General features: G+C 39.7%; 1 protein-coding gene across 6 annotated transcripts in view; it reads right to left on the bottom strand.

The window, feature by feature from the left end:
- Window positions 1-18,520, bottom strand: part of CRTC1 (CREB regulated transcription coactivator 1) — a 92,377-nt gene extending 73,857 nt beyond the window's left edge. For all 6 annotated transcript variants that reach the window (XM_039320787.1, XM_039320864.1, XM_039320949.1 and 3 more), the window contains exon 1: window positions 18,376-18,520. In XM_039320787.1, coding sequence (XP_039176721.1) covers window positions 18,376-18,507 — 132 coding nt within the window. In that variant the 5' untranslated portion in view covers window positions 18,508-18,520. The remainder of the gene's footprint in view (window positions 1-18,375) is intronic.
- Between the last annotated feature and the right edge of the window lie 4,320 nt (window positions 18,521-22,840).

The raw sequence follows: 22,840 nt of genomic DNA, 5'->3' as shown, positions 1-22,840 counted from the left end.
ACACTGCGACCGTCAGAAATATGAACCAATTGCCAAGTATCCGAATTTGGATCCTGTAACCATGGGGATGCCGCAACAGTCGTGTGAAAAACAATCTTAAGTCACTTTTTCCAGTGCTGCTGTAATTCTGAACGGTTACTAAACAAACTGGTATGAGCCGAGGACTACCTATAGCGAGAAGGAACAGCAGAAATGAGTGTGCGCATACACACGTGAGGGAAAGAGGACAGGTGAGTTTCCAAGTCACCTCAAACTGCAAGATGAGCAGCATATAAAATCAATCTATCTATCTATCTATCTACCATATATGCTGGCGTACAAGGCGACCAGGCGTATAAGACGACCCCCGTCTTTGTCGCCGAGTCGCATTCCTAGAACGTTGTCTTATATGCCGGAAACTACCAGTATTTCCGGCGTATAAGACGACTCGGCATATAAGACGACCCCCATCTTTGGCGCCGATTTTAATGCTTACAGAAGTCACCTTATACGCCGGCATATACAGTATCTGTGAGAAAGAAGAGCAGGAAAAAAATGGGGTGTGTGTAAAGGGAGGAGGGCTCTCCTCTGCTCTGCCATCCAGGCGATGGCACCATGTTGCAAGGCAGCCACACTTTTGGAAAAAGCAACCTCCCCGTCCCCCCCACTACCAACCATCCCCTCTCCTCCAACCCACCGATCCACAAAGTTGGAAAAGTTGGGGAACTCTAGCTTTAAAATACACTTTCTGGCTGAAAATGGTACTCAAGTGCAGGATTCGGACTGCCAATATCTTTCTGGAGTAAGGAGACATTGTAAAAGTACCCATACATACTCCTCATAGCTATTTTTCTGTGAGCAGGTGGTAGGAATTGCATTTTTACAGTTGGCTTGCAATTGGTTGGAATTGTAGGATTTCCTGATATTTATAGCCACCAATGTCGCCTATATGATCTTTAAGTTTGACCAAGGCTTAATGATTTTGGATTTCTGTTTCTTTTTTTTTTTTTTTGCTGTTTTTTTTTAAAGACTGAGAACCTTCAGATTGGCAAGTTGTATTAAAATCATTGGGTGAGTCCAAACCTTAAAAAAAATTAACTACAAGTTTAAAGATTTGTTACAAAACAAGTATTGCACAATTTGCAGCAAAAAGATGATTAATGTTGGCTTTAGAAAGTTTTAAACAAATTAAAGGCTCAAATGACCTTTTAAGATTAAAGTCTGAAGCCAATTGAAAAAATCCTTTCTCATGGAAATATGCCTTTGTTTATATTTCAAAATAACTGATTACTTTGAAGGCTGGACATCACACTACACCAGATGGCTATCTTAAAAAGAGATTTTTGATGAATGGCAGGCAAAAGGAAGTTTTAAAAGCGTTTACCTTTATAGAAGAATCTGAAGGTGAAAAGGAACAAGCCCCACTGAATAAAACTGAAATCGACTTGCAGGTGGATAAAAAAAACAGTAGCTTACAAGAAAGAGATGGAAGTTATGGATTTGCAAATGAAACTATATGATGATCTAGTAATGAAAAAAGACTTCAAAATAATAAATCAGAAGAGTGATGTGTTGTTTTTTTTAAGTTGAGTTAATAAAGGGATTTACTGGGATTACTACACTGGAATTACAAAAGGGCTCAATAAACATGTTAAAAACTTTGAGAAAAGAGGGTATAAAAAAGCAAATTTTAGAACTTTCTTTGAGGAACTTAAATGCTATTGGGAAAAAGAAGAAACAATTCAAATCCGTCCAATTTGATCCAAGTTAAAATAATGAGTTACTATTTTTTGATAATGTTTCATGGTTTTTTAATTGGCTCTGGATGGTGATGTTTTAAAAAATTGTTCATTTGAAGAGAAGAAATGGAGGGGATATAAAGAAATGAAGCTGTAAATATAAATACATAGAAGGATTCAAACGGTCTAACAGGCATAGTTATGTTATTTTTGATAATCCTGAATGGACTTTTGCTGATTAATATGAAGAGATGAGCTTTAAAAGAATGAAAGATGAAATACGGGATGATGATGTGTTTGGTTTTAATAATAATAATAAAGTTGGAAGAGACCTTGGAGGTCATTATTTTATTTTATTTTAAGAGATAGTCATAAGTTGTTAATGCTGATTATACTTCTCCAGGATGAAGGGGGAGATTTCCTTTTCGCTTTTCCTTTCTTTTCTGCACTTTTTAAATTTAACTTCCTTTTCCTGTAATAAGTTCCTCTACTACAGGGGTTCCCAAACAGGGGTACAAGATGATATTCTAGGGGGTGCAAAAACTTGGGTTTTCAAAATTGTGGTGTATATGCATAATTTGTCGCCGTTATTTCAAACTTTTGTTAAGGGGTGCGAGACTATATCAGAAGCGTTCTAGGGGTGCGGGATATAGAAAAGGTGGGGAGCAGCTGCTCTACTATTGTAGATTATATTAGTTTTATTTGTATAATATCAGAATAAGAATTGGAAGACACCTCAAAGGTTTTCTAGCCCAACCGCCTGCTCAAGCAGGAAATCTTACATCATTTCAGACAAATGGTTGTCCAATCTCTTCTTAAAAACCTCCAGCACTGAAGCACCCACAACAACTGAAGGCAAATTGTTCCACTGCTTAATTGTTATGTCAGGAAATTTCTCCTTAGTTCCAGGTTGCTTCTCTCCTTGGTTAGTTTTCATCCATTGCTTCTTGTCCTTCGTTCAGGTGCTCTGGAGAAGAGGTTGACCCGCTCTTCTTTGTGGCAGGCCCTTAAATATAGGAACACTGCTATCATGTCACCCCTATTCCTTCTTTTATAATATAATCTTTAATAAAATTATTGGGGGGGGACTCCAAAACTGAGCAGAGAGTATATATTACCTTCATTCTACAAACCAGTTCTTTTTAGGAATAGCCACTTCTTCCTCCTGATATAATATCTTCATATGTAGATGTCAGAATCCAATTATATTTCATCTTTAGTTATCAAATATAGAAAACCCCAATTCTGCCTTCTCTGGATTCTGCCATAAGAGGGAGAGAAGGGGGAGAACAAAGGGGCTTTATGGCCCTCACTTCCTTCAATATACTTCTAAGGAACTGAATGTGTTTATTGCAACCTCAAAGAGTTTGAATGTGGTTAGCACCAAAAGACCTTATCATAACAAAGGAGGCTATTTACCTTTCATGTAATTTATCTGAAGTCTCCATCCAGACGGAAGAAAGGAAAAAAGGGGTGGGATTGTGATGCCTGAAACTATCACTGGAAGGGGGGGGTGATTGGGTGGGACTACTGGGGAACCCCTTAAAACCTCGAATGGGAGAGCTTGAACCCCAAGTCCTGTCTAGCACGCCTGCAACCACTTTTTCTTAATAAAGGATTCCTGTTGGAAGAATTATTCCAAGAGTTCTGTCTTCTTAAGATGCAAAGTGGGGTGGGTCCTTACAGTAGATTTCAAAGCAGTCTTTCCCTCTTAATACCCCCACTGTGACAAGATGGATTCCTGTTACTTAGAGATGTGTACCACAAAAGCAAATCCCTCCTCTTTCAAAGTATCCTTACTACTGCACGGTCCTGATCATCAGCCATCTGCCTCCCACACTAAGTAATACAGCAGAATGTCAGAATACTCCCTGCTAACATAACACTCAGCCACCTCCTCTCCACCCCCTCATTCAAGGGCTTATCTGTTCTTCACAGTGAAACTGTTTCCAGGGAAAGAGGATCTGAAATAAAGCTCTGCATTTCTAATCAAATCATAATAAAAGACCAAATAAAAAGATATCGCCACCCACCAACACAAGATTGCATCCCAAAATCAGAGCAGCAAGTGTGGGAGGGGCAGCAACGACAACGAAAGAAAACAGGCATTCAAGATTGAAAATGAAGACGAGTGTAGCGAGACGGCAGCCCACAGCCTGCGCTGGATGCGAGAGTAAAAGCATGATGGTAAACAATGCTTAATGAAGAAAAATGCTGCAGGGAGGGAGAAAAGATCAAATATGCACAGGCAATAAGAGAGCAAACTCTGATGCACCATCTCAGAAATGGAATAGCAAAGCATCTTGTTGCCAAAAAAGCAGGAGAGGTAAAAAATAGAGAAACCACAACCGATGTCAATAGATTCTAACTTCACATCATTTTTATTAAAAAATTTTTAAAAAGCATGAAAAGAAAATTAGCTTAAAGACATCCAAAGGCGGAACTACCAGCACACCCATCCGTCGTTCCAAAAGCCAAGATTCATGCATTACAGGTAATCCTTGACTTAAGACCACAAGCTGGACTGGATAGTTTGGAATAAAAAAACAAGGAAACTGATTACTATTCACCATGCTTTACATCCCTCTAATGAGATTGAAAAAATTGCCCTACAGAAATGAAAGCAGAAGTTTACTTCAGGTCAAACTATCTATCGAAGAAGAAAAGTGTGCATTATCTGATTATATAAAAGACAGACAAGAACACGCACTGATGCCAGTTAAAAATTGGAACTTACGAAATGTGCTGGAATCAAAAAGTGAATATTGAACTAATGCAATAAAAGCATGAACAGATTGCTGGCAAGGAAAAGCATTATATGGTCAATTTCTACAAAAGTTTGAGGGGGAAAATGGATAAAGATAAAACCCGGCAATTGCTCACAACCAGAACATTAAAAAAAACAAAAACCTGAAGACTTGATTCTGGCTGTGAAAAGGCAAGCTATTCGAACTAAGGCAATCAAGACCAGAACTGAAAAGTCCTCAAATGATTCAAAGTGCAGATTGTGAAAATAGGCAGAAGAACAGTAAATCAGCTTGCGCAAGAAGATAGCACAAACTAATTATAAACAAACAATTGTAACTGTAACCAGAATGATTCACAGGGACATCTGTAAAAGTCATCATATGCCAGTAATTAAAAATTGGTCAAAAAATCAGAACTGAAAAAGTAGTCAAGATTGCTCAGGTTAGAAATATTGTGGTATTTCTGAATATGAACTGCTTAAGTCTTGTCTCATAACACACCAGTTTTAACTATGTTTGAAAAGAAGAAACTAAGGATAACTGATGTGGCAATATCAGTGTACAGTACAATAGAAAACAAAGATTTGGAGAAGATCATAAAGTATTAAGATCTGAAAATCAAAATTGAAGGATTATGGTATAAACCAGCAAGGGTGGCCCAATGGTTATTGGTACACTGGGAGCCATACCAAAAATGCACTTAGAAAATACAGAAATTGACAAAAATTTCTATTTGTCAATTACAAAAGGCAGTACTGCTTGGATCCACAATGATATCCTAGGATTTTGGGAATAGCATGATGCATATGAAGGTCAAACCCAACTAAATAACTGGTAGCTGTGACTACACAATGTTGCAAACAGAAAATATGAATAACAAGAATGACTGCAAACCATAACAAAACAACGAAGCAACAATAGTACATTGGAATATCTGCAAGAAATACCATCTGCTTGTGGGACCACAAAATAGACAAAAGTCATAGAAAATGAAGCAGCTAAAGTGCTCTAGGACTTTAGAATTCAAACAGACAAGCATCTGCCACATAACATTCTGGACCTAACAACTGTCACTAGGAAAGGCAAGAAAGTCTGGATAGTGGACAAGGCAATACCTGGAGATAGCAGAAGAGAAAGAACTGGAGAAAATCCACAAAATGCAAATAGAAGTAGAACTCTGGTAAAAGAAAGCAAAGATAGTCCCCAAAGTAAAAGGTGCCTTGGATGCAATCCCAAAAAGTCTGGAGCACAACTTAAACACCATCATCGCCATTGACAAAATTATCATCAGTCAATTGCAGCTTTACTTGGAAACTCTGCAACAATACCTTTAACACCATCAAACAACATCTGCCTACTCCAGATCCTGGGGAAGGATTTGATAGGTGGATAAAAATGCCAATCTAGTCCAAACATTTGGCTGATTGTGCAACAAACCAAACCAATAATAATTAATGTTCTGATGTGGTTGAGAGCTATCCTGGCAGTAGTGTATTCTATCATAAGGTCACCCATGCCAGATAAGTCTTAGCAAAAGAGCCAAACTAAGTGTATCCATCAATTCATTTAACATGGGGAAAAAAGAAAAAGAATCCCATTACTGGATTACCTGTGTCAGATGTTAAAGTTCCTGAGCATCTGTCGACAAGTGGGCAACAAGACTCAAGAGCTATGGCTGGGCAACCAAGACCTAGCCTTGTAGGATTACTGAAACAACAATCACCACAGACAAGACAAAAGTGTACTATGTTTGAAAATTACACCATTATTGCCTGCTATTATAAATTGGAACCAACAAAGCATGTGGAGATACTTAAAGCAAATGTTTGAATACTGGAAAAGAATTTATCCAGAATCAAATATCACTAAACAACTATTAGCAGATAAAAGGAGATTCATTACCAGAAATAAAATATTCAAGAATGCAGAACTGGAAGAGATTCAGAAAAATTGTGAAAAATAGAAGACCCCAAAATAATCCTAGATTAGTAGAAGAAACTCAAGATTATAACAATTGCAAGTATAAAGGGAAAAGCTGATATGAACTAAAAAACTGGTAACTTAGTTAAAAGAAGCAATAACAACAGAGCAGTACCAATAGAAAGACAAAGAGAGCCAATCTTAAACATAATATCAAAAAAAGACCCACCATTTTATGAAGGATGTGAATTAGGCATACGCAGTAGTTAAAATAATGTCTATCAAACAGAACAATCACTGCCTCAGTACACCAGTGGTGATGGTTACAGAAGAACTGGATGATGACATTAGAAATCCAAAATTAAAATCATGTTCAATTGCAAAGTGGAAGATCAGATTGGGAGTCAAGATTAAGGTATTAAGATCAGATGTGAATAATTTAAAAAACACGATAAAGCAAAACATTGAAGAATGCAAAGATCAAGCCTAATAAAAAATACTGGCTTAGCAGCAGAAAATTTGAAGCAACTTTGGAAATCATACAACAGCAAATGACAACAGCATTATGAAGCACAAATCATCCAATTTAAGCAAAATCAGCTATTTCAATGAGACCAGGGATGATTTTACCAAAGTATAAATGGCAATAAAAATTCTGAAAATGGAAAACAAAACAAAAAGGGAACAGTACAGTTTTGGAAAGATTTATGGGAGACTCAAAAAACCTGCAACAAAATTGCTGGATGGATAAAAAAAATTCAACATGAATTTAGTAAAAGTCAAATGGAAGAACTAATAACAGAAATGGTTAAAAATCAAGTTAAAAGGATTCAAAACTGGACATTGCCTGGAAATAATCAATCACGTGGCTTTTGGCTCAAATATCTGATTAGCTTACATACAGTTATAGCTGCATGAACTATTGCATATATCAGCGACTGGCTAATAACAGATAACATTTATCTGATTCCAAAAGATAAAGAAAGGGACAACACAGGAAACTACCAGCCAATAACATACTTGCCTACACTATTTAAATTACTTATTGGCATAATATCAGACAACATCCAAGATTATTTAGAAAAAAATAACATTCTCCCAGTAGAACAGAAAGGAAATTAATGAAAACCATAGGTACAAAAGATAAACCATTGATTGATAAAATGGTTTTAAACAATCGCAAAAGGTGAAAAACATACATAAGGTATGGATTGATTATAAAAAGGTATTTGATTCATTATACACAACTGGATCATAAAATGTTTGGAAACAACTGGTGTCAGTAAAAACTTTACAGTGTTAATAGAAAAAAATAATGAATCAGTGGAAGACAAACTTGGTGGTTGTAGATGAAAAAAATATGGTTTTTTTAACATTAGGAGAGGCATCTTCCAGGTTGATTCATGACCACCCTTATTATTTGTCTTTGCTGTGATCTCACTTTCAGTGATTTTGACGAAAACAAGTCTTGGTTATCAAACAGCAAAAAATACCACTAAATCTCATATCTGCTTTATATGAGTGATCTGAAGCTTTATGGAAAACCAGAAACTGAAATCCAGTCATTGACAAAAACCTTAGAATTTTTTAGCATAGATATAGCAATGGAATTTGGCCCAGAGTAATGTGCTACAGTAGCATGATTTAGGAGCATTACAAACAGTAATGGAATTTAAATACTGAATGCCCAAACCATCAGGAGCCATCAGGATCAAGCCTAAAAGTATCTGAGCATTTTACAGTTGGATAACCTCAAGCATGGACAGGTAAAAAATGTGATCAGTAAACAATGCATACAACAAGTGAGAAAAGGTATGCACAGGTATTGATGGTTTTGGTGGTGTTTCCACCATTCAGTTATTTTTTACCTGTGCATACCTGTGATACAATACACAGCTGGAATTATTAACTGGATACAAGCTGAATTAGACAGTCTGGACTGAAAAAAAGGAAGGCAATGAATTAACTATAAATTATATCCCTGCAGTGATATTGATTATACCTACCCAACAGAAATGGAGGAGGAGGTCTTCTTCAGGTCAAACAAACTGTCAAGAAAAGCGTGCATTGGTTGATTATGTAAAAGGCAGCCAAGAACAAGCATCGATGCAAGTTAAAACTGGAATTTACTGAATGTGCAGGCAACAAGAAGTGAATATCAAAATAATGTACCGTAAATGCCGGCGTATAAGATGACTTCCGCGAGCGCTGAAATCGGCGCCAAAGACGGGGGTCGTCTTATACGCCGGAAATACTGGTAGTTTCCGGCATATAAGACGACGTTCTAGGAATGCGGCTCGGCTATAAAGACGGGGGTCGTCTTATACGCCGGGTCGCCTAATACGCCGGCATATACGGTAATAAAAATGCAAACAGAATGCTGGCAAGGAAAAGCATTGCATGGTCAATTTCTACAAAAAAATGAGGGGAAACTGGATAAAAATAAAACCTGGCAATGCCTTATAACTGGAACATTAAACATTAAAAAAAAAGAAAACTGAAGGCTTGATTTTGGCTGTGCAAGAGCAACCTATTTAAACTGATGCAATCTAGACCAGAACCAAAAAAACATGAAATGATCCAAATTGCAGATTGTGGAAAGAGGCAGGAGAAACACTAGATTATATGGTCAGATCATGCAAGAAGGTAGCACAAACTGATTATAAACAACAACATAACATAGTTGCCAAAATGATTCACTGAAACATTTGTAAAAATTATCAATAAAATATTGGTGGGAATATAGAGGTGAAAAAGTAGTTGAAAATGAGCAGGTTAAAATACTGTGGTATTTCCAAACATAAACTGATACAGTCTTAACTATGTTTAACTGTGATTGAACAGAAGAAAGCAGGGGATAGTAGAAAACAAAGAGTTGAAAAAGATTACAAAGTAAAATCAAAATTGAAAGATTATGACATAAACCTGCCATGGTGGTCCCAGTGGTTATTGGCATACCAGGTGCCACATCAAAAAATCTTTACTAGCACTTAGAAAATCTGCACGCTGACAAAATTTCCATCTCTTAGTGACAAAAGGCCACACTGCTTGAATCTGCACATACACTACTTTGATACATTAGGACATCCTAGGTCAGAGGTCACCAACCTTTTGGACACCAGGGACCGGTTCCGTGGAGAAAGGTTTTCCACGGACCAGAGAATGTGTGCTTTTGTGTGCTGCCTGCATCCCACGGATGGGGCTTTGCTTCTTTGTGCGGACCGGTTGCTGGCATGCTATGGCCCGGTACCAGTCCATGGACCAGGGTTGAGGACCCCTTTCCCAGGTTATTGGGAAGAACCTGCTGCATATGAAGGCCAACACCAGTAAATAACTGGCAGCTGTGATTTCACACTGTTGTGAACAGGTAATAAATAACCCACCTTTACTTTGTACAACTCAAAGCAGCACACATAATGCTCCTGCCTATTTTCCTCCAGACAACCCGTGAGTAGATTGGCTGTGAGCTAAAAAGCTTGACACTAATGCAGCCGGAAACTGGCTTCTGATATATATTATCTGGGTGCTCAATATCAAGCAACTTTTAACTTCTTAACCCACCCACACTAAAGACACAAAGAACAACACAGGAACCTCTCTTTTACCAAGTTCATTTTAAATTCAAAACCCCATTAGAATTAACAATTCAAGCATTAAAGTAAAAGTCTTTCTCATAATTTGTCACCTAATCATTTGGAGACTGAATTCAGGCGTTCAAACCTGTACTTAGCACTAAGCTGAAGACGCTTCCAACAAACCAATTCTCTTGAATATTACTGAGTAGAGAAAATAAAAATCATGTCCATGAAACCCTCTGAATCCATGCCAAGATGAACCAGGTGCGCATGTGATGTATATTCTGAACACTTTTTCCCCTGCAAAACATGTTTTCTTTCTTTCACTGGCTTTTTTGACACTCTCTTTGTGAAGCTCTGCTGACTGTTTACAATATATTTTCCTACCAGGAAGATGAGAGGATACACTACAATTGGCAAAGTAACCACGTGAATGGTTGTGCTCTCTGTTCAGTCATGAAGAAACAATTAGTTGGCAGGACATGAATGGGGATAATGTCCTAAAGCACCTTCTGTTCTAACTAGCAATATTTTACTTAAACACGCTTGAAGTTAAAGCAAGGCAAAAGCCTTATTGTGCAGAGTTGACAAGCAACAAAACTCCCAATGCAAGGAAAATAAGAGCTCCAGTTTCTGACACAACAGTCATGTAGGTTTGCCATCAATCCCATCAGCACATAGCCCATTTGACTGACTATATGGCACCATAGCCCAATCAAATTCACCAGATGATCACTCAATGGCTAGATTCAAAATCCAGTCAACAATAAGGAGTAAGGCTAATTCTATGTGGACCAAAACTGAATCATTAATTAAGAAGCACATGAAGCAGGCTTGAGACACTTATTAGCCTAAACTACCCCAAAGAGTGTCTGTGACAATTGGATAAACTATGCATTCCACCCTAACCAGAACTAAGGAAAAAGGGAAAGAAAAAAACTAGGTTTTTTCCCATTAATGTCACAATTTGAAGAGGGTTTTCTTTTCTTTTTTCTTTTTTTTGCAGTTAGAATATACAGTATTTTACACCTATTTAGGCAGCATTCACCCACACATTTTTTAAAAAAAATATCTTTAATTTTGTACAATATAATTGCTACACTTGTGCCCAAGAACACAACCTTTATTTGTTCGTGTAATTTTTAAAAGTACTGATATTTTAAAAATATGTTGTATTTTTTAATTCATCGATTCTTTGACAGGATTCAACAAAATGCAGAATGCCATTGCTGGTGCATCTTTATTGCAAAACGCTGAATGCTTGAAATCAACTGTAAAAACTTCCTTGTGTTTGACTCTTGGTGACAACATAAATAGCCTACTCTTTCTTGGCTCAGAGATTCATAACTGGTGGTATTCATGAAAAAATATACAAATGGATACTGGACTGTTCCTTTGTGCTTAGTTGGCCATTTGGGACATGCTATTTAATTTTTATAAAGATGGATGGAAAAAGGACCAATTTTAAATTTAAAAAAAAGCCTGGAGAAATCTCAATTCATGAGAAGTGTTGAAACATCAAAGTATGCCTGGCTCCTTCTCCTTTTGGCATTTATGATGATGCTAAACCTTTCTTTCCAAATAAGATTTTGACGCATAAGCTATATTGATGAACCACAATATAGTTTTATTGTATACGGTTTTATTATTTCCTATATATTATTTTTATTGTTGCACACTTACCAGAGATTTACAAATGGGTGATATAATTATTTTTTTGCAATAATAAATACTGTATATTCCAGCGTATAAGGCGATCCGGCGTATAAGACGACCCCCATCTTCGGCGCCAAGTCACATGCCTAGAAAGTCGTCTTATATGTCGGAAACTACCATAATTTCTGGCATATAAGATGACTCGGCGTATAAGACGACCCCTGACTTCGGTGCCGATTTTAACACTTGCGAAAGTCGTCTTATATGCCGGAAAGTACGGTAAACAAATATGATAATAAAAAGAATTGGTTCCAACTGCTTCAAGCAGACATCTTTAAAATATTGCATAAAATAAAGCTCTATGCAGTATACATTGTTTTTCTGTCATGAAAACATATGAATCAGTTGCCCAAACGATTCCCAACCAAAATTTCAGAGCTTTTGAAAGGAGAGGGATTTGCATCCCCTTAGGTGCCACTCAAGGGATACAGATAAAAAGGAACATAGCACTGCAGCAGCAGCAGAGTTTGAAAAGGTATTGTTCTCCCACCACCACCTTTTCCATTCTAATAAAAATAATTGTATATTAGGGTGCTTCAATCATAAGGCAGAGGATAAGGAATTTTATTGAAGGAAGCATGGAGTTGATCGGTCATGGAAGGGATAAATTCTTCTGAAGATCTTCCAGAACAGAAGCAAAAACCAAATTAGCAGATCAGTTAAACTATTGCCAATAATGAGCTATCAAAAAGTACCATTAACAATATTAGCAAGCAGCTGAATCCTGGCGGAGCCATTTATAATATCCATTGGAAAACGAATAATAAATGTAATCATTTATTACTTGGCTATCTTAGATCCTCAGAAAAAGTACACAAACACACTAATGGACATGAAGCACAAAATAATGCAGAGAAAGGAATGATAGTGAAAAAACAAGGCTCCATAAAATTTAAGAAATAAATTTGGTTTTCAAAAAACCATTTAAAGTCATTCCAGGTTAAGTATAAAGCCAGACTCACAGCTTTAATAATCACTGTGTAATTCGTAGCTACTTTTTTTTTTTTTTTTGCAATAACCACAAGGGTCTAGGAGGAGCTGGAGGAAAATGTATTTTCAAGCACTGGATGACAATTAAGATATTACAAGACTATTACAGTAGAGCAGGGCTTTTCAACCAGTGGTATGGGTACCACCTGTGGTACATTGGCACCTGGCAGGTGGTACGCGACCATCCTAGAAAAGTGGTAGTGGGGGAGGGGAATGAGCTGAACTGGTAGCAGCACCGCACAAGCCTGAGCAAGAGATGGCTGGAGCTGCAGGTCTGTCAGGACTCAGCGGAAGCGGCAGGATCAGTGCCGCTTTCCAGCTGATTGGCGTTTCTTCAAGGCTGTCAGGGCTCAGTGGAAGTGCCAGGATCAGCGCCAGGCTCCAGGTGGAGCTTGGCGCTGATCCTGGTGCTTCTGCTGAGCCCTGAAGCACCAATCAGCTGGAAAGCAGCACTGATCCTGGCGCTTCTGCTAAGCCCAGAAGCGCCGATCAGCTGGAATGTTGCAGCATCTCCAGGGTCTTGTGATTTACATTCAGATGCTTGGCAACTGATTCATATTTATGATGGTCACGGTGTCTCAGAGTCATGTGAAATGACCAAAACCTGCTGCAACCACCCAGCAGACGGGGGGGGGGGATAAAAACCAAACACCCCCGCCCCACCCCACTGCCAATCCTCAACAGAAATGCTCACAACAATGAAAACTTCGGATGGGAGGAAGAGCGCTGCTGGGCAGGCAGGTAGGTGTCTTGGTCGGCTGTGTCTTGGGGGGGCACTTTTTTCAGTGCCATTGTAACTTCGAACAGTCACTAAGCGAACTGTTGTAAGTCCAGGATTACCTGTACTTTATCACTTTTTTCCTTTTTGGTCAAGTTTTTGACACCTTGCTAGGCGACTGGTGGTACTCGGATGTTGCCATATCCTAAAAATGGTACAATGGGTGAAAAGGTTGAAAAGTCCTGCAGTAGAGTATCTGCGCTGCATTTGCCATGGATGCTACAATTCCATGTCTGAATTTATTCAATATACAAGACAATCAGAAAAGTTTGCTTAAGAATTGGGGTGGCGGGATGAGAAACCCTCACAAATCTTACTGATTTGCCAAATGCAATAATAGTAAGTAGCACACTGATTTAACAATGTTGTCAATGACATTAAGAACTCAAAGGAAAAGGGCACTTTAAACAGCAGAGGCACAGAACTACACCATTTTCATCAGCCCTCTGTAAACCACTACCATTAATTTAGCCCAATAAATGTCTCCACACCCCACAGCACGTCCTGTTTAATTCTCCATATCAACTTCATCTGTTCTTCTGAAACAATGAACACCAGTGTGAAGATAACAAGAAATGAAGAGTCCAGACTGGTTCAAATAGCTGACCCTGTGTAGCTAGATAAATTATTTATTCATCTCTCATCAGATGCTATGGGACATAACTGGAATTCCTTATCATGGGTCTTACTTGATTTTCTTTTATAAAGCTTTAAAAACTTGTTCCTGAACCAGGAGTTCCAAAAGAGTTAAGGGCCCCATTCCTTGCCTTTGTTGTTAGTTGGCTAAACCAGGGCTTTTCAACCTTTTCACCCATTGTACCACTTTTAGGATATGGCAACATCCAAGTACCACCAGTCGCCTAGCAAGGTGTCAAAAACTTGATGACCAAAAAAAAAAAAAAAAAAAAAGGAAAAAAGTGATAAAGTACAGGTAGTCCTCGACTTACAACAGTTCACTTAGTGACTGTTCAAAGTTACAATGGCACTGAAAAAAGTTCCCCCAAGCCACAGCCAAGCAAGACACCTGCCTGCCCACCCAGCAGCGCTCTTCCTCCTGTCCAAGGTTTTCATTGTTGTGAGCATTTCTGTTGAGGATTGGCAGAGGGGGTGGGGTGGGGGGGTGTTTGGTTTTTATCCCCCCCCCCGTCTGCTGGGTAGTTGCAGCAGGTTTTGGTCACTTCACATGACCCTGGGACACTGTGACCATTATAAATATGAATCAGTTGCCAAGCATCTGAATGTAAATCAAAAGACCCTGGAGATGCTGCAACATTCCAGCTGATCGGCGCTTCTTCTGGGCTCAGCAGAAGCGCCAGGATCAGCGCCAAGCTCCACTTGGAGCCTGGTGCTGATCCTGGCACTTCCACTGAGCCCTGACAGCCCCAAAGAAGCCCCGATCAGCCAGAAAGCGGCACTGATCCTGGCGCTTCCGCTGAGCCCTGACAGCCCTGCAGCTCCAGCCATCTCTCGGTCAGGCTTGTGCGGTGCTGCCACCAGTTCAGCTCATTCCCCTTCCCCACTACCACTTTTCTAGGATGGTCGCGTACCACCTGCCAGGTGCCAATGTACCACAGGTGGTACCCGTACCACTGGTTGAAAAGCCCTGGGCTAAACCACCTTGGCTGCTGTATTTATTATTTGGACATTTTTATTGTTTTTTTATTGTTTTAACTGTTTTACAGTTTTAGAATTGTAAGCCATTCACTCACTTGGCTGAGATGGGTGACTGATTATAGAAATTGAATAAACAAAGTTGCATTTTTAAAATAAGCATTTATTAAACTTATCTGCCACCCAAATCTCAATGACTCTGGGCAGCTTACAACAAAGAAATAAAGACATTACAATAAAATCAGTAAAAGATAAAAAGGACAGACCAGATGGAGTGAAAAGGTGTTCACTCTCCCTAGCTGTGTGAGGAACCAGATCTTCTCTTCTGGAGGCCATTCAGATGTCTGGGAGAATGTAAAGGTACTGCAATGTGTGATTCTGGAGTCCCAATAGACAAAACTGGTTATGGAGTATGCCAACACTGTAAGAACAAAATGGTTGGGCACATCGTATGGGAAACAGGCAGTCTCCCAAGTCAATAGGCCTTATAGAATTTTATAGATGACAACCAGCATTTTTAAGGAGGGATGTTCATTTTACTCCACTGTAATATTTCTATTTATGACATTTATAATCGTCTAACTGCATTGCAATAGCCATTCTCCCATCCTTAAAGTCATTTCTTAGAAGATGATAGCTGATCATTCTATTGATATTTCATTTAGAAAATGTAATATTCCCCCTTAGTTAATAACTTAATTTCAATACAAAGCCAATCTTGCTCACTGAAAGATTAGTGACTTCAGAAAAGAGCTGCGTACTACAATTTAAAGTTCTAGTAACATGTTATTACTAATATAGACAGCTACAACACGCATTGCAAACTCCTAGTTACAAAACAATCTACACAAGCTAATATCCAAATCAATTCCCAAGGAATCAACTGTTTAAAGTGCTCTTTCTCACATAGCTATTATGCACTAAAATGATATAAGCACTATCTTGAACTCTTTAATATTCACAATTACACAACATTGCAAGGATGGGAAATAAAATTATTTTCTCCAATGTCTTCTTTTTCAGCAAGAGCAAGTGGATATTAAATATCCTTGATCTCATATATTTCTACCCAGAGATAGATAGAATACAAAGGAAAGATATTTTCCCTGTTTGTTCAAATCCAGATACTCCACCCAAGCAGGAGAGCATTACCGGTAATTGCATTCTAAAATAGAAAAGAATGATTCTCCCTGATAAAACAGCAGCATCTTGATAATCCATACTTCATTAAGTATATTGTGATACCTGATCACACTGACCCACACTATAAAACCAAGTAACAGATTCTTAAAGACTGGATAGCTGTTTCCTTAAACGAATGAATACTGTATCCCAGACTATAGATTGTAATTCTTTGTAATTTTCCCCGCTCATCTAACATTAAGCAATTGCTTAAACAAATAGAGCTTCTTCTCACAATGCCCTCACAATATCCTACAGGAAAATATATACCACCTAAAAGCAAAGATGGGTAGAAGTCACCCTTTCAACAATTCACACACAACCATGTAAATTAGATGTAAGCATTTTCTAATTTTGCATTTCCCTCATTTTCACACTCATTTTTTATCAAAGAAAAGATTTTTAACCCCTTTTCTTAATTTGCTCCTAAATACACATAGGGAGAATGAATTGATTCCCTTATGCATAAATTAAGGGCTAATTAATTTTCTCCCCTTTTCCAAAGACACAATATTGCTCATCCCTCAATACTGTCCTTTCTTATATACAAATAAAAGAATGGGAGCCTCACTCCTCATTATAAACATAACAAGATGAGGTGTAATTACCACACTTCTTGAATGTTTTAATTAAACACTCTTCCCAATAAACGCAAGACTCTTCAATTCCCTGTCTATAAATTGGGAAGAGTTATTATTTCCTTCCCATACATATGGAGGGGATTTCCTCTACAATTTCCTTATATACTTATAAAGAATATTTATAAATCATTATTTTTATCTATACACTGAGCAGGGGAATATCTGCCCAAAAATATAGGCACTGCTAGCCTCCTCCCCATATTTGCCATTATATAGAATATTCTTTATTGGCCAAGTGTGATTGGACACAAGGAATTTGTCTCCAGTGCATAAGCTCTCAGCATACATACAAGCAACAAAGTGATAAATCATGAGATGCAATCATAAATCATAAGATACAACCAACAAAGTGATGGTCATAAAATACCAATAGGAGTAGGTAATAGGAACGATGTAAAGAATAATAGTAATACAGTCCTGCTACATGGTTAGATATTAAAAATAATAATTTCCCCATCCCTTGAGGAAAGAGTAGTCATTATGACCTCTTTTATCAAAATTCACTCATTCTCTCTTATTCCCCTAATATTTAATAAAAGAAAGACAAAAGTGTTATGATTCCCTTCTGTTTTGGAGAGGTTAACTCCGTTCCCATGCTCCCCCACTCCTATTCTTACCTTTTATTAACCCAGTATCCCTCACCTGAAGTAGAAAGGAATTAAAATTCCTTCTCCTGACTCACTCTTCTTCCAATCTATCTATCTATCCTTTCCCCCTCTTTTAATAACTCCATGATAGGTTGGGAAGGCATAATTCCCTTCCTTGTGCCAAAAGAAGAGCACAGGTGGGTCATTTCATCCCCCTTGACCTCCTTTCTTTAGTTTATCCATCTTTGCACTCCATCTCTCACCCAAAGCACGGAAAGGGCTTTTCATTCCAATTTATTTTTCAAGGGGAAAGAATGCATCCAGCATTTCTACACGTATTAAATAACATCCTGCCTTTCTGATCACAAATACTAAGGCCCCTCGCAAATAACATAAGCCATTAATGTAAAGGGTAATGATCACAACATTAACGGGATTCTTTTTTTTTTTTTTTTTTACCGGGGGCTTTTTTTGCTTTGATTCCCAGCTCCATCCCTGATCAGGGGGCGTCTACTCCCCCCTCAATTGCCCCCCCCTCAACTTGAAATGACGGGCTGCCCATCCGTTCTCTCCCCCACACCCACTCGGTGAGGGGAAAAGGATGCCAATCTGGCGTCTCCCGCGCCGCGCTTAACAATCTTTTAATCCCCTTCCCTCACCCCAAATTGAGGGGGTGGCTTTTAAACACCTCCTCTTTTATCGGGGAAAAGGAAAAAGAGGGTGCCCCTCGACTCCCCTCAACCTGCCCTTCCGAAATGGACTTTTAAAAGCGGCCCCCTGCCTAAGCCCCACGGTGAAGAGGGGCGGATTTCGATGCATCCCCCCCTTTCTGAGGGGACTCGGACAGCGCGTCAGTCCATCGGTCCCTCCCGCTCTCCATCCTTCCCCTCCTCCGTCGGGTCCTCCTCACCCGGTGGGCACGCGTCAGGCTGAGGTCTTTCATGACCTCCTCGAAGGCCGCCGTCTCCTCGGCCTGCTTCTGGTTGTGCAGCGCAATCTTCTCGCTGAATTTCCGCGGGTTGTTCGACGACGCCGCCGCCATCTTCCCCCGTCCGCATCCCTCCTCCTCCTCCTCCTCCTCTTCCCCCCCCCACCCCCGACTCCCCCCTCCCACCGGGCTCCAGACAGCACCACCAACCAGGCAGCGCCAACTGCGCAGGCGCACCAGGAGAGAAACGAGGCCGAAGCGAGCGCCTGAAAGGCTAGGACCGCGTTTCTGCGCATGCGCCGTCCGAGCAAGAGGTAGCCGAATGGACCGAATTGCGCAGGCGTAAGGACAGGCAGACTAGGGAAAGGGAGGTGGAAAGCGGTCAGAGTCGCGACTTGCGAAGCCAACCTGGAAGCGAGGAACTTTAGCGCACGCGCAACTCCTTGAAGCAGGCGCACAATGGACTTTTTTCCTATCTCTATGGGCCGAGTAGTTCTTTCTACGCTTGCGCGGAGGTTCTTCTCAGTCCCCTTCACACTTAGGAGGCAAGTAAGCGGGCTATGTCACGCATGCTCAGAGCGTCTGTCCAATATTGCTAGTTTAAAGAGTAAAGCTGTCTGTTCTGTCTACCGTAGTTCTCCTTTCTTATGAAGGGGACTTTATTCTCTTTAAAAAAAAAATTCCTCTTCACATGTCTCTCTCCCATTCCTCAGTAGCTGCATTTATCCAACAGCTTTAAATTGGTGCTTAGATTTTTTTTCTGGATACTTTCTCCATTTGCATCATCTTCAGCAGCTTAGCCTTAGTTCAGTGTTTCTAAACCTTGGCAGCTTGAAAATGTGTGGACTTCAACTCCCAGAATTCCCAAGCCATTCATTACCTATGCTGGTTGGGGAATTCTGGGAGTTGAAATCCACAGAGCTTCAAGTTCTTAAGGTTGAGAAACATTAGATGAACCAACAAGCTTAGTTTGCACCAAGGACAAACCCCTAACCAATATTAAACTGTAGTTATGGAATAGATTCAGAATTGTAGCAAGATATTGTATATTTTCATGATTTTTCAAAGGCTCTCCTTTCATATCAACCCAGGCCACTGTGCCTTGTTTAAGAAGTTCAGAACAAAATAACCTGGCTAAGCAGTTATGGAGGCTCTTTCCATGGATTTCACTCTCTTTTCAAAGCTATCAAATAACCCTGTGTTTCTCAATTTTGGGAACATTTAAGTTGTGAGACTTAACTCCCAGAATTCAGGGAATTAAGATGGGATCCCAGAATCCCATGCTAGCTAGGGAATTCTGGGAGCTGAAGTGCATTCTCGGAGGGATATTGACAATTCAAAAATGTGAAAATAAATTCATACATACATCTGGTTGCTTCAACTCTTCATTTTAGTCATTCTGATCTCTTGGAAACTTTGAATAATTTAAATTGTAAATAAATTATTCAGAAATAAATAGCCAATGATAATAATTAGTACTACTGTATCTACAAGAAGTATTAGTATCCAGATTTGTTAGTTCATATGTGATAGTAATAACATAGTACTTGTACACTGTAACACTGATCAGCATTTATATGCTGAGTAGAGTAGAGTAGAGTAGAGTAGAGTAGAGTAGAGTAGAGTAGTTGGAAGGAACCTTGGAGGCCTTCTAGTCCAACCCCCTGGTCAGGCGGGAAACCCTGGCCTATACCATTTCAGACAAATGGTTGTCCAATCTCGTCTTTAAAACTTCCAGTGTTGGAGCATTCACAACTTCTGGAGGCAGGTTGTTCCACTGGTTAATTGTTCTGTCATGAAATTTCTTCTTTCAGGTATACCCAACCCCCAGTCCATGGACCAGTACTGGGCCGCAGCATGCCAGCAACCGGTCTGCACAAACAAGCAAAACCCTATCCGCGAGATACAGGCAGAACACAAAAACACGCTGTCAACGCTGCTAATATTGGATGTTCTTGCTTTGACAACAGAAGGAAATGCAGCCATTTTACTCTTTTGCTTTTAGAGTTAGTTAATGCTGGGAGGGGGAATGTGGATGAGAGTCCATTTAGTCATAACAATAATAACTCAGCCATGGGAATCCAAGGTTATTGCCCCAGAGTTTATAAAGATTTGGCTGGCTGGAGAGCTGGGGAGAAAGCCCATGCTTCAAGCTAATTGGGGAATGTGATTTATGACTATTAGTTGGAGGAGGGAATTGTGCTTTGTTACTTTGTGCCCAGGGGAGGGGAATTCAGTTTTTGGCTTTAACTATGTAGTGCCGATACTTTATTTCTCGAATAAAAGATTCTTTAAGGTAAGCAATGCCTCGAAGTTTTTTTGAAAAGTTTCATCTGTCGGAACCATGACACACGCACCCTCCACTCCGTGGAAAAAAACTCTCTCCGTGGAACTGGTCCCTGGTGTCCAAAAATATGGGGATCTCTTTTCTAAATCTATTAATCCTTCTGGATTAGAAAAAGGATAGTTCTGAGTTTCAGTGTCTAGCAATGGAGAAAATATTTACCCAGAAAACCACGGAAACAAATGATAGAAAACTAGATTCTCCTGCACAGTAAGGGGTGATTAACTATGATTCAGGACATCCACTATATTAGACTCATCCAATCTCTGACCAGCTACAATTCTTTGTTTGGATTCACTGAAAGCTTAAAGCAAGACAAAGGGAAGAAATTATAGTGTTCTTGGCAACCCTTTCTAGACGAAGATTCTTCACAAGCCTGGGCCGAATTGAAGGCCTTGGAGACAGAACAAAATCCTCATTGATTTACTTCAATCCAGGGTTGATTTGAATTGATGACATAGATTTAATTAACCTTGTCTGTGAGAGTAGAGTTGAGAAGAGGTTGTTATGGAGGAGTGATGAAAGGAAGGGCTTCAAAATCTTCTTTTATGTTTGTAGGGCAGAAGCATTATTATCACAGCACTGAGTTTGTTCTTCCTCAGTTATGGGTCACATTTTTGTTGTGAAGCTGGGTTTTAAGCTTCTGTTGAATAGCAGTCTTGGCTTAAAAGTGGGATAGAATATCACCAAAGCCAGACAGCAATATACAAGTTGTGTGCAAGGTCTCGCACATCTGTAATATGACACTCGGAGTGACTCAGTCACTTTGTTATATAAGAGGCAGAGAAGACTGCCATTTTCCTGCAGAGATTAGCACTGGTGTCTTTGTACACACATATACACACCATCTATGGGGTAAAGAATGCATTTTGTGTTGGAGGAACAGGTTTGTCCTTGGAATGCAATTCTACTAACACAGCTTTGTCAACAGTTAGAAAAGGCATGTGAGAAATTGTTGGCTAGGCACTCTTCTTGGTGTGGTCATTAAGTGAATTTTGCCCCATTTTATGACCTTTCTTGCCACAGTTATTAAGTGAATCACTGCAGTTGATAGGTTGGTAACACATTTCTTAAGTGAATCTGGTTTCACCATTGATTTTGCTTGCCACATGACCTTGAGAAAAAGCAACCGTCGTATGTATGAACCAGTTGCCAAGCATCTAAATTTTGATCGTGTGACCATGGGGAAGCTGCAAAGGTTGCAAGTGTGAAAAACGGCCATCAGTCACTTTTTTCAGTGCCTTTGTAACTTTGAACAGTCACTAAATGAACTGTTGTAAGTCAGGACTACCTTTATATAACTTTATAGATCAGTTATGGTGACCCTTTTAGAGACCGAGTGCCCAAACTGCAACCCAAAACCCACTTATGCATCGTCGGGTGCTGGGTGGGTGTGGCCCATTGGGTGGGTGTGGCCATTGGATGGGCATGGCTGCAGTGGTAACAGCAGACTGGGTGGGACTAAAAAATTCAATCAATCAATTCCAACTTTGCAAGATTTTTTTTTCCCTACAAGAAGTTGAAATTGACTGACTGAATCTTTTTTTTTTTAACACGGCGGCCGAGGCCTAAAACAAAAAGGTTTTATAAAACCCAGCTGAAGGCCTAGAACTGGGGTGACGGCGCGCGTGCCCACAGAGGTGTCTCTGAGTGCCGCCTCTGGCACCCGTGCCATAGGTTCACCACCACTGTTATAGATGGCTAGAAATGGCCCGTGCCAGTGATTCCCAAACTTTTCTTCACCACAGATCCCCTTAAATACTTTTTGTGGCCATGGACTATGGCAGGGGTAGGCAACCTTGGCTCTTTTATGACTGGTGGACTTCAACTCCCAGAATTCCTGAGCCAGCATGGCTCAGCTTGGAAACCTCTCTTTTCCCTCAGCATGGCTGGCTCAGGAATTCTGGGAGTTGAAGTCCACGAGTCATAAAAGAGCCAAGGTTGCCTACCCCTCAAGACTTAAATCATAATATTTCTTCAAGATTTCTTTGGGGACTTCCAGGGACGACATCACAGCCCGAGGGGTCCATGGACCACAGGTTGAGAACCACTGCCCTATGCACATAGCCTAAAGGAGATATCTACCAAGGAGGACTTCTTCAA

The sequence above is a fragment of the Crotalus tigris genome, unplaced genomic scaffold (genome assembly GCF_016545835.1).
Source record: "Crotalus tigris isolate CLP2741 ecotype Arizona unplaced genomic scaffold, ASM1654583v1 scf7180000017543.2237141, whole genome shotgun sequence".
Classification (NCBI taxonomy): Eukaryota; Metazoa; Chordata; class Lepidosauria; order Squamata; family Viperidae; genus Crotalus; species Crotalus tigris.
Note: the sequence above shows the minus strand (reverse complement) of the source record. Positions and strands in the feature narration are given on the sequence as shown.